Source organism: Ostrea edulis, chromosome 4, assembly GCF_947568905.1.
Source record: "Ostrea edulis chromosome 4, xbOstEdul1.1, whole genome shotgun sequence".
Lineage (NCBI taxonomy): Eukaryota > Metazoa > Mollusca > Bivalvia > Ostreida > Ostreidae > Ostrea > Ostrea edulis.
The window spans coordinates 64,129,049-64,142,730 of record NC_079167.1 but is presented as its reverse complement, the minus strand read 5'-3'; the positions used below and the strand labels follow the sequence as shown (position 1 = coordinate 64,142,730).

General features: G+C 33.8%; 1 protein-coding gene across 1 annotated transcript in view; it reads left to right on the top strand.

The window, feature by feature from the left end:
* The window catches only part of LOC125672195 (p53 and DNA damage-regulated protein 1-like), a 93,669-nt gene extending 89,249 nt beyond the window's left edge, over nt 1-4,420 (top strand). Inside the window, exon 4 of the mRNA XM_056163459.1 lies at nt 3,714-4,420. Within this exon, the coding sequence (XP_056019434.1) occupies nt 3,714-3,838 (125 nt within the window). The 3' untranslated portion in view covers nt 3,839-4,420. The remainder of the gene's footprint in view (nt 1-3,713) is intronic.
* Nucleotides 4,421-13,682: the final 9,262 nt, after the last annotated feature.

Genomic DNA, 13,682 nt, shown 5'->3' with positions numbered 1-13,682 from the left:
AAAATAGAAAATATAAATATAAGAAATAAAATATCATTTTTGAATGTTATTGGGATATGACATGAAGTTGGTACGTGATCAAATCTACTATAACGCCCTAGGATTTGATCACGTGACCAAATTTATGTCATATCCCAACAACATCTTATTTCTTAAATATAAAGGTTAAGAGGTTTCACATGAGATTCACCATAATAGCTTGTAATACTAGACAAATCTTGCTTATCAAATATTTTGCATCGGAATGATAAAAAGGTGCTTTGCTAATGCATAATATGTTGTACGGTGTGACCGTTGAGACGAGCGAGTCTTGCAACACGACTTATAGACATTTTATCCGCCTTTTCATTTAACACGGGAAATGTAACGCGGTGGATGTAAACAGTTACATTATGACGTCATATTAGCTGCAATGTTTTTTCTTCTCTCAAACCAAACAAAAACAAAACATTTGAAGCTATGAGAAAGCTTGTCTGGAATTTAAAACCATTCATGGTACTTTCTAAACAATCTAATTATTTTAATTACGGGTTTGTCAATGAAGTATACCGCAGTGACGGCGACATTTTTCCAGAAGCATTATGGATAATACTCATCTTTTTTCAGCTGATGAAGAGCAAATCACGTGACTCGCTATGAATATCTAAGAAAGTATGTCTAAACAACTCGCTGGCAGATATAGACGTTCTATTTTTTTTCAAACAAACAAATATTCATGAAAATTGAAAACTTTATTTGCTAATAAACTTTTTTTTAAATCTACGGATAAAATCTTTAAAAAACAACAACAACAAAACCAAAAAAAACAAAAAAAACCAACAACACACAAAAACAAAACAAGAGGCCCAAGGGCCTAGAATCCCTCTTCTGATAAATTGTACAACCCCACCATTTCTATTCTTAGCCTCTTGGTATTCTAAATCTTTAGTTAAATCCTAAGAATTCAAAAAAAGTAGGTCAATGTGACCTACTTTTTTGGTTTACACATTTTGAGAACCCAAGAAATATCAACTGACAAAGTTTGATGATTTTAAGCCAATTAGTATCTGAATATTGAAATATAGCTGTCAAATTCCAATCGTAGGTCATGGTGACCTACTTTTTGGTCAGCGAACTCCGAACATGCAAGACCCATCAACTGACAAAGTTTGATGACTGTAGGTCAAATAGTATCTGAAATATATAAATATAGCCGTCCAATTCCAAAAGTAGTTCAAGGTGACCTACTTTTTCGTCAACACCCTTCAAACATGCAAGACCCATCAACTGACAAAGTTTGATGACTGTAGGTCAAATAGTATCTGAATTATATAAATATAGCCGTCCAATTCCAAAAGTAGGTCAAGGTGACCTACTTTTTGGTCGACACCCTTTGAACATGCAAGACGCATCAACTGACAAAGTTTGATGACTGTAGGTCAAATAGTATCTGAAATATATAAATATAGCCGTCCAAATCCAAAAGTAGGTCAAGGTGACCTACTTTTTGGTCGAAACCCTTCGAACATGCAAGACCCATCAACTGACAAAGTTTGATGACTGTAGGTCAAATAGTATCTGAAATATATAAATATAGCCGTCCAATTCCAAAAGTAGGTCAAGGTGACCTACTTTTTGGTCGACACACTCCGTAGACTCAAGATGCATCAACTGTCAAAGTTTGATGATTGTAGGTCAATTAGTGACTGAAATATATAAATATAACTGTCAAATGCCAAAAGTAGGTCACAGTGACCTACTTTTTGGTCGATACACTCCGAAGACTCAAGATGCATCAACTGACAAAGTTTGATGATTGTAGGTCAAATAGTGTCTGAAATATAGTAATTTAGCTGTCAAATACCAAAAGTAGGTCACGGTGACCTACTTTTTGGTCGACACAAACCGAAGACTGAAGACGCATCAACTGATAAAGTTTGATGATCCTAGGTTTTACAGTGCCCAAAATTAGCATCTAAAATTGAAAATGTGAAATTTGAATATCTGCAAAATTCAAAAAGTAGGTCACTGTGACCTACTTTTTTTATAAATATGTTTCAAGGCCTCAAGATGCATCAACTTACAAGATTTGATGATTCTAAACCTCTCGGTATTTGAAATAACAACTTAAAATATATCTATAAATGATAAGCCATAAAATTCAGAAAGTAGGTCACGGTGACCTATTTTTCAGTTGACGCATTTCAAGGTCTCATGATCCACCAACTGACAAGTTTTGATGATCATAGGCTTCAAAGTGTCCAAGATATGCATCAAAATTAATTTTAAAATAAATACCTGCAAAATTCAAAAAGTAGGTCACCGTGACCTACTTTTGAGACAACTTGACACAAGGTCCTAAGATGCATCAACTGTCAAAATTTTATGATCCTAGTCCTTATAATGACTAAAATATCAAAGATTTAAGGAAATATAAATTTAGGTCAACTTTGAAGTGACCTTGAGACCACGCCCTTTGCCCCAGGGTAATGCCTTGAACAATTTTTAATCTACAACAGATCCTCATCCTTATGTGTAAGTTTGGTGATAATCTGCCCAGTGGTTCTTGAGAAGAAGATTTTTTAGCAACCACTACTTTTGTTTGTATTTTCCTGATTATCTCCCCTTGTTAAAGGGTCACATCCCTCTATTTAGTATGTATGAAAGCCGTTGGGCCAATGATACCCTGTAACAAATTTGAAAAAAATTGGCCAAGGGGTTCTTGAGTTATAGCCCTTTTTCTAAAAAGTTTACGCACACCGCACAAATGGCCATAGCATTAGCTCTTTGAGCCTTCGGCTCAGAAGAGCTAAAAACAACAAAAAAAACATGTCATTTAGAAAAAAAGATATATCAGAGAAATATGTTTTAATAAAGAAATTGAAATGAAATGGACAAAATTAAAGATTTTTCAAACTGAACCAAGCCCGATCGGAATTATAAAAAAGTCGTCATAGAGAACATTGTAATCAGAAAACTACATTCCCTTGACGTAAAATGGTTTACAAATTAAACGAATTTATAAAGGAAACTAACTTCTTAATGAAAAGTGCATGCAATTAGCAACAATATGGTTATTTTTAGTAATTTCTGTCAATTTTGATCGGGATCGGTACTTTTTTCTCTCGTTTGAATATAGTGATATATCTGAAATTTGGTCATTTTGTTTTAATTTTTCATTATAATATACTTCTTTGATATATCTCTTTTCTAACTGACATATTTTTTTTGTTGGTTTTTTTTTTTTTTTTTTTTTTTTGGTTTGTTTGTTTGTTTGTTTTTTTGTTTTTTTTTTTGTTTTTGTTTTTGTTTTTTTTTGTTTTTCTTTTATTTGGTTTTTTTAATTTGAAGATTTTATCCATAAATTAAAAAAGTATCAACAAATAACTTATTAAATTTTCATCAATAGGAAATTTTTAATCTGAGTCTTTTACGCATGTTTTGTTAGATATTCATATCTTACACCAAATCACAGCGAAATTTGGACCCTAGAATATCTTATTTGCAAGCAAAACACTTTTTTTATCATTCCGGGAAAAATCACAAAAAAAAAAAAAAAAAAAAAAATCATATAAAATAACTGAGAGCTTGTATCACTTTTCCGATGGTGAAATCATACTTCATAAGAGGTGCTTTAACGAGCTATGAAATAAAACTTTGGTGTAATGAGCTACCTTAAATGTCTTCACCCTCGAAGGCACAACCCAGAATGAGATTATTTTTGCCCTTGGCAGGACTTTCACCTGTAAATCCAGAGGTGGTCTACGGCACCAAAGGTAATCGGGAGAAAATGCAACGGACCGGACCGGGATTCGAACCCGGGCCCCCAGAATATCCAGTCAGATGTTCCACCAACTGAGCTATCTGGCCACCGGCAATCGAACCCGACTGCTGACCGCTACATATAATTTATATATACGAGTGTTCTGATGGGATTTCAAGGCTGTTTCATTTGGAAAGAGTGTGACCTTGAAATGACCTTGACACAAAAACAAGAACCACACGTCCAATTTCTGTATGTCAAAAGAATGTCTACATTCTATTAGTTGCTTAAAATAAAATATAACATCTCAAGACATTCAATAAATATGAGTAGGACATCCTTAATACAAAACTGATGTACACATGAAAATGTCTTATCGACAGAAATTTCCGATTGACATTTCAATTTTAATATTGATATTCTTTAGAAGTTTGATTGTACACAAACATATTGATTTGCAAAGATTTCTTTTATATAATCATATCGCGTTTTAATTCTAAAAGAAGAAAAAAATGAAAAAAAACAAAAACAAAACAAAACAACCCCCAAGTAAATTCCTTGGCTTCAACAAAAACACTACTTTAAAGAGTTTATGATAATATGTTAACGGTGTTAACTACCGTTAGGGCGTGCACTGGTACGTATACGTTTAAGAGGGAATAACACACCAGAGAAATCAGATATTGATGGTCGTCGGGTTGGTTGATTGGTTGTATATTGTTTAACGTCCCTCTCGAGAATATTTCACTCACATGGAGACGTCACCCATGACGGTGAAGGGCTTCAAAATTTAGGCCTATGCTCGGCCCTTATGGCCATTGAACAGGGAGGGATCTTTATCGTGCCACATATGCTGTGGCACGGGACCTCGGTTTTTGTGGTCTTATCCGAAGGACCGCCCCATTTAGTCGCCTCTTACGACAAGCAAGGGGTACTGAGGACCTATTCTAACCCGGATCCTCACGGGAGCAAATATGGATGGAAAGTGTAAAAATATGGAGGGAAAGTGGAGGGTATGCTAATCTGAATAAAATACAGCTGATCTTTCAGTAAGCGCTATGCTATTTGCGCGATGTGTAGCATTTAATGAGAATAAAGATACGTAGCATTTAATGAGAATAAAGATACATGTATTAACAACAAAAATTTTAAATTGATAACTTTCAAATTTATTTAGGTAAAAATACAGTTTTAGTAGAAAGTAATCGGTGATTAAAAAACTGCTAGACACGAACCCACGATTTACAGATCAGCGGTCAACATGTTAACCTACTGAGCTACCCAGCTAGACAATCTACAGATCAACAGTCAACCTGTTGACCTACTGAGTTACCCAGCTAGACAATCAACAGTCAACATGTTAATTAACTACCCAGCTAGGAAATCTACAAATCATCAGTCGACACATTAACCTACTAAACTACCCAGCTAGGCAATCTACAGATCAGCAGTCGACATGTTAACATGTTGATCAGCAGTCGACACGCTAATCTACTGACCTACCCAGCTAGGAAATCTACATATCTACATAACTTGAACTTGTAGGAAATCTACATATCAACAGTCAACATGTTAACCTACAGAGCTACCCAGCTAGGCAATCTACAGATCAACAGTCAACATGTTAACCTTCAGAGCTACCCAGCTAGGCAATCTACAGATCAACAGTCAACATGTTAACCTTCAGAGCTACCCAGCTAGGCAATCTACAGATCAGCAGTCAACATGTTAACCTATATACTGAGCATCGAAACTCTTATTTTACCTACGTCAACTCAAATATTCAGGGTTATCTGAGAGTGACCTTATAAAGGTTTGCAAATCACTCATAAGACAAATTTGTGAATATGCGTGCCCGGTGTGGTCGACAGGGCTTACGACTTCCCAATGTAACCAAATAGAATCAATCCAAAAGAGATCTTTAAAAATTGTACGACCATGTGACTCCTATAAAAATGCAATGGAAAATACCATTATTGAAAATCTTGCTACCAGAAGGAAAAATATATGTCTAAAACTTTTCAGTGAAATGGAAAATCCATCACATCGCCACCATGATCTTCTCCCGAAACTGCAGGAAAACAAGTACCCTCTACGAAACTCATCGAAGTATGCCTTACCGAAATGCAGGACACATCGCTATAAAAACAGCTTTGTGCCATGGTGTATTAGACAATTATCTTGAACACACTATCGTTTTTTTTAACGCTTTTTAAATAAAAATATTTACATATATATCTTAATCAAAATTACTTTTTATGACCCATATCATATCAAATTTTTATAGCATTTAAAAAAAGTCTTAACCAAATTATTAATGATAAATTTCCTTTGAAAACACCATTGTACGTATAAATCTGTTTTATGCATGTTTTCATGTATTTGTCTGTTTCAACTTTGATTAGAGTATTCTGAGCATACCATGTACTTGTACTTTTAACTATTTGGTTGCCAATGAAATAAATCAATCAATCACCTACCCAGCTAGGAAATTCTACTGAACTACCAGGCTAGGAAATCTACAGATCAGCAGTCGACACGTTAATCTACTGAACTACCAGGCTAGGAAATCTACAGATCAGCAGTCGACACGTTAATCTACTGAACTACCAGGCTAGGAAATCTACAGATCAGCAGTCGACACGTTAATCTACTGAACTACCAGGCTAGGAAATCTACAGATCAGCAGTCGACACGTTAATCTACTGAACTACCAGGCTAGGAAATCTACAGATCATCATCAACAGTCAACATGTTAACCAACTACCCAGCTATAGGAAATCTACAGATCAGCAGTCAACATGGTGACCTACTGAGTTACCCAGCTAGGAAACTCGATTGTTTAAGGAATGAAACTAATTTTAACGTACATGTAAGCTACAAGGCGTAATCTAATTTGGTGCAGTTGATTGAATATTTTTTAACGTCCCTCTCGAGAATATTTCACTCACATGGAGACGTCACCACTGTCGGTGAAGGGCTGCAAAATTAGGCCTTTGCTCGGCGCTTACGACCTTTGAACAGGGAGGGATCTTTATCGTGCCACACCTGCTGTGACACGGGACCTCGGTTTTTGCGGTCTCAACCGAAGGACCGCCTCATTTAGTCACCTCTTACGATAAGCAAGGGGCACGGAGGACCTTTACTAACCTGGATCCCCATTGGACGTGTTTATTAAAAGACAGTCCAAATTTTAAAAAAAAGCCCAGAATGCAGATTAAAAATAAGTCTGTCTGCAACAAAACTCGATGAAAGTGCCAATTTTCTAGAGAGAAAACCCTCGAAACTTCCAAATAACTCTATTGATTCTCCTGAATGGGACATTTGCGATGTATTTCAGATATTCGATAAAACCAGCCAAAGTAAGCTGTTTGAACACAAACACACTTTCTGTTAGTCTACAACAAGCTTTAGTAGGACTCAAATAGTTTCAGGGAAACCTTTATATTCTTATGTTTTGGGGGCCTGCAACACTCATAGGGTAAAGAACCATTCAAAGAGAAATACCCTCTTTCGATAAGAAGCCTTCACCTGAACCTATGGACATTGATAGGCACATAGAATCAGAAGGGGGCACTTTTTGACAATAACCATTATTTGTTATTTTGTAATGCAAATACCCCCACCCCCACTGCTACATGTAACAGTAGTAGTTAATGAGAGGAATGTAAGCAAAGTATGAGCATTGATAGGAAAAGACTTCAACAACACCTCTACGATTTAAGAAAATACGGTTCCAAAAAGAAAAAAATTGAGACAGACACAGAAGAGGACCCTAACCCATCTAGAGCGACCGACCGTGGGTTTCCGACGATGATATGGACTTTGATAGAGCCAAACTAAGTTTTACAATGTCTTTAGGAGCGCTGCAAAACACCATTCTTGGTATCAATATTCCTTGTGATTCCGAAGAATTGGGCTTGCCTTAAATCAGAGGTATAATCGTTGAAATAAAACCATGCTTTTTTTTCTCAGAACCACTGCATGCTAAACCCATGAAAATAATTCAACTTCAAATAATTCAATTGAATTCAAATAATTCAAGTTAATTGGCATAGATCATGAGAGTCTCTGCTTATGAGTCATCTCATATTCGAGACAGAATATCAAAGCCAGAGGGTTTGAGAATGTCTTTCACAGCACACGGATTCTCCGGGGGGGAAATCGGTGTTCATTTGATATACGTTCGAGAATCGCTTTAATGGTCTTGAATAATTCATCGAAATTTTGAACAGTTTGTCCTGAAGCATATCACATAAACCTTTGAAAGTTGTGCATTTGTAAATATATGCGACACACATTTTCCAAAACGTCATAATTAAACTACCGTATTGCGCTTGGTGCTGGTACATATTGACGTACCGTAATGTTATTGATTTTTTAAATTTATTTATTTGTTTGTTTTTTGAAGCATTAAATGACATTTTTATCCAAAAACAAAATACAATATTTAGGCCTTTAAAAAAGTATTTAAGAGTTTATCAAGAATGTCACCATCTACTAACAGCATCTCAAAATATACATGCATGTATATACTCATTTGCTATATTTGTTAATTGTAATGGGACTGATGAAAATAATTGTGGGTTTGAGCATGCATCATGTTCTGGTATGAAATCGGTATAAACTGCATTCTCATCAATAATTTCACCTGTCTTGCAAACAAAAACTGTTCTTAATTAACTTATGATTTTGAAAAGTTTATAGCATATAAAAAGATAAAATGAAACTGGTCGAAAGAGCACGGCGGCAAATTGACGCTATGACGTCATAGAAATTACGTGGGTGGTTTTTTTTTTGGGGGGGGGGGTCGTTTTATTGTTTGTTGGCTTTTTTTTTTTTGAGCTGTGACAAAATCGCTAAATTTAGATAGATGGTGGGATATTTGAATATTTTTTAACGTATATCATATCCGTCAAATTTATTTGATAATATTATATATATATATATATATATATATATATATATATATATATATATATATATATATTAAATGCTCCTCGAAGGATGGTAAACCGTTACTGTACCTCATTTTATACAATTATATGTTTGAGTAAGCCATAATTATAATTAGTAAGTAAAATAACGTTAACTCGTATAAGTATACCAAAGCGGCTACAAAGTCTTCCCGATAATAACTAGGGGACAATCATGTGCTATTTACCACTTCTGAATATTTTTTTTCCTCTCCTTTTAAATCTACTATACATACCCTGTTCAACAATACACAGTCCCAGGAAACGAATAATTTCTGTTTGACATTTCACTAGTTACACGCAATACATTAATTCCAAGGTATTGAAATTGACAAAAGAAATAAGCATTTCAACATCATCACTAAGGATGAACAAAACCATCCTCTTTATAAAATTTGATATAATTTTAAAGACAAACAAGAGAGTGTCTTTCAGAATTTGTTTTATGTACAGTCATTTAAGGTATTTTGGGTCACTTTTTACATTTTTACTGCAGTAAATAAAACAAACATGGTTATTATTGGTTGTTGGGTATTATTGGGAAGTACATTTTCTGAGTGAATAGATCTATAAATCGATTTGGGTTTACCTTTGATAAAACAACTCTAACGGGAGTTTTACTTGGACCAACAATTTGGGGTATTGCGGGTCACTTCCGGTTACTTCGTGTCATTTCGTAAAAGATTATAAAATCTAAATTAAAGGCTTGCTAATATCGTTTTGTGACCATGGTTAGGCAGTATTGCTATAATTTATTTTAAGTTTTGTCAGAAATGTATTTTTACTGGACAAACGGCTTACGTTTAAAAGTTGATACACGTATGCACACGCGATGTAACGTGTGCGGATCAAGCAGACGGACCAAAATAATTATCGCCTCCAATTTAAAAAAAAGGACACCTTTCGTTATTTCACAAAAAATAATTGAAGTCATTTTATATATTCATTTGAAACAATGACAACTAAGATATCTTTTAAAGTAACAATAAAAAAGGTAATATTACATAACAAAATACAAAACCTTTGTATTAAAAGATTGAATGTATATTGTTTAACGAATCTTTCACTCCTATGCTGATATGGAGATGTCTGTATTAAAAAAAATGACTAGTATGTAAAGCCCAATATAACAATAATATTAAAACTAACGTGAAACAAAAATGGAACATTGCCTTATTTGGACTCATATAAAATAGTGATAGATATATACATGTATCTCTCTCTCTCTCTCTCTCTCTCTCTCTCTCTTCTTACAAATTGTGGAACATGTTGCTATCTGGACATTATAAATCTAAAACAGTCTCTCTCTCTCTCTCTCTCTCTCTCTCTCTCTCTCTCTCTCTCTCTCTCTTCTTACAAATTGTGGAACATATTGCTATCTGGACATTATAAATCTAAAACAGTCTCTCTAGCTCCCACTCTCTCTCTCTCTCTCTCTCTCTCTCTCTTCTTACAAATTATGGAACATGTTGCTATCTGGACATTATAAATCTAAAACAGTCTCTCTAGCTCCCACTCTCTCTAAAATATTGTATACGTTGTATATTCTCTTTAATAAATTGTTCAGCTTTGAAACACAAAAACAGACACAAAGTATATACTTAGGCCTAGTATATAAAAAAATATTTAAAAAATGGAACATGTAGTCTATTTTGGACATTTAGGAATTGATTTTCTCTTTATATGCATACAATACTTTTTATTTCACCAGCATATATATAATCTAGATAAAAACATCTCATTCGTGAGACAATATGAATTGTGATAAAGATACATCATTTACCAACATTTTAGGCATATTTTCAACATGCTGTTGAATAATGTTTAGTCAACGCACCATGGAAGCTTTAGGGTCATACTAAAGGTTGTATTTACAAGGACTTCCTACACCTCCCACTTTTTTCACCATAGGGGGCCAGGGTGGAAAACTTCGCTTTGGTTCACCAGTAACGATTGCAGAAATATCTACTCCAGCACCCATCACATACATGTATGCCAAACCTCTTGGAACATGTCCACATGGAAGACCTTCTATATCGCGTAATTTGAGACCCCTCTCTTCATCAGTTTTAACATTTTAAACGTGTTCTGGAACATTTTCTGGAATCCAAACTACATTTGAGTTTCTTTTTCCCTCTTAGTTTTTCCCATTATTCTACAAATATTTAATTCATGTGTAGTATTATTTATTGTCCATAAGCTACCTGTACCTTCATAGCTATATAGATTTAGAAACAATTTGTTTACTTTGTCATGTACCGGGCATAGATCTATGCATGGATCTTTCCAGTACTATTTTATCTGTCAATCACTGTTTATACTCTTTTCAATTAATTCAACTAGAAGTTGAAATTCCACAAGGCATTTTAAATACTTTTAAAAATTCTACAATGCTTTATAAGGCTTGATAAAGATATATTGTATAGCTGTATTGCTAAAGAAAGAGGCTGAAGTGAACCGTGGCAGCGATAAGATGTATTTTGTTACGTTGAACAGCCAAAATTCAATCGTAATTAATCAATTTTACAATCTATAATTAATGATAACACATTTTCCAAAAACAAGAATGAAAATTTTACTGTAAGCATCAACATGCGGCACAGCAAAGATTCGACGAAGATGTACCTTTTAAAATGCACGTGACCCGAAATACACCAAATCGAAGGGGGTAAGAAATATGCTAATAACTCCAAAGAATTTATTGTAATTAAGTTTAGTAAAGTTGCATTCGAAAGTGTATAAAATAAAATTACCTTTCCAGCAGTATATAATATGTATCGTTTCGTCAATCTCAACATTCACAACATCGATGAAAATAACAATATATCCGTTTTGGACACGCAAAATTCTCCGATCGCGATAGCATGCCAATTAATCAAAGTGTTGATTATGCTGTTTATTTTTAGTATTTCACTTGTTAATTGTGTGAATACATAGAATCAACCTTCCTGGACGTAACTGCAACAATATTTTCTTTTTTGGGGGTTATTAAAAATATTGACTTTCCCAGCATACTAAATGACTTCAATATGACCATCATTGGTATGTTACAGTTACAAGTAAGGTCTTCTTATGATGTTGAATTCACATACCTATGTTTAAAAAGATACGTTAAACGAGTGACAATGATGAACGTCCAGACTCTAGAAAATAGAGGCCCTCAATTGTTTTTAATCAAATGCCAAGGTCACGAGTCAAGGTCAAAATTATTTCTCATAAGTAACTGTAAATTGTCAAGTCATGTATTAAAAAATGTTAGTTTAATAGATTTCATACATGGTACTGGCATAACATTTCTTGCATATACATAGTAAGCAGAGCTAATATTGAACTGCAGAGAGAGAGAGAGAGAGAGAGAGAGAGAGAGAGAGAGAGAGGGGGGGGGGGGGGTAATTCCTCATGAATCAATGATAAATTACAATCTTTATGTATCCTATTTAGTTCATTTAACTTGAACAATTTTTAAGATCAATGATTCAATTTCAATGTCACACTTAATTCGATTGGCAAAGTGAAAAAATGTACATGATAGTTTGAAATAACTGAAATATTCAAATATGCATTTTCTAGATATGGTAGTTATTTTGATGAATTCTTAAGATATACACTTGCAATTTGTGATACATGTACAATACACAAATAGAAATCATGCACATTTGAAGGGGGAAAAAAACAACAACAAAAAAACAAAAAACTATGCATTGATTTAATTATCTGTTACAAATTAAGAGTGTTTATGATTGAAGAACATGCATGATGTATAACAAAATGATATTTACTTGAAAAGAATGTGAACATCAAGTTTGCTGTTTTGTGATATTTTGTTACCATAGCAACAATGTAAAATGAATTATCTATCAGTATTAATATTTTATCAACTATAAATATTGACTTCAGTTGAATCTGTCTATAAAAGCATTTTATTTTTTGGGGGGTCTAAAAATTTATTTATTTTGCATGGATTTCGAATTTGAAAAAAAAATAGCAATTTTCGTTTCCATGGCAACTAACATGAATTCTCATATTACACTTGTTAAATTTAAAATTTAACATCAGTAGCAATCGGTTATTAAGATTATATACTTTGAATACATAGAAAATTGTATTTTGAATTACATTGAAAAATGCATCTCTACTGTCATATCATGACGAAATGCATCATTTTGTTTCCATGGAAACACAGCTTAGATGGTAGATTCCCAAACATGTCTCATTGTTATATGATAGTACTATATCTAATGTATGTTGTACAAGCATTTATAGATTTCAAGCTGAATGCGGGAATTTTTATCCATCATTCAAATTTGCCTCTAAATTAGCTTTTTCAGAATGTATCAAACAACCCTCTTTTCCAGACAGAATGAAAATATAACAGAATTATTCAAACCTTTAACTAAATATCAAACTAAATAATAAAAATGCTATATAGTATCATTTGATATTGACTAAATAAGAACTCAAACAGGTTAATCCAGTATAGTTGAATGAAAAATGTCATTGTTCATGCGAAAATTAACTCTTTTGTGACCTGAATGGCATGCACGTGTTACCATGGCAACAGAGTTGCATAGCAATTAAATTATGATGGTTTTACATTACTTATGCCAGATTAAGTCGATGTGCCAAATTTGAAAAAAAAATCGGTGACAGTGCGTGCCGGACCCCTTATATAAATGTTTAAGTGGTTACAGAGAATGGCTTTTTAATTGTAATGCACATTTCCTTCCGGTATGTGTGCACGAATTGAAAATCTCAAGTAATTATGCTATTTTCATAATCAATCTAAATTAAAAATGTATTCATCCGATAATGCACATATCGGAGAGCAATGTGCATTGCATCTGAATATTGGACAAATTGAATGAAAATCTCAAGTTGTATAATATGCTATTTTTATAATCAATCTGAATTAGACTTGTATTCATCAGGTAATGCACAATGCGTTCAATAACGGACTCGAGTTT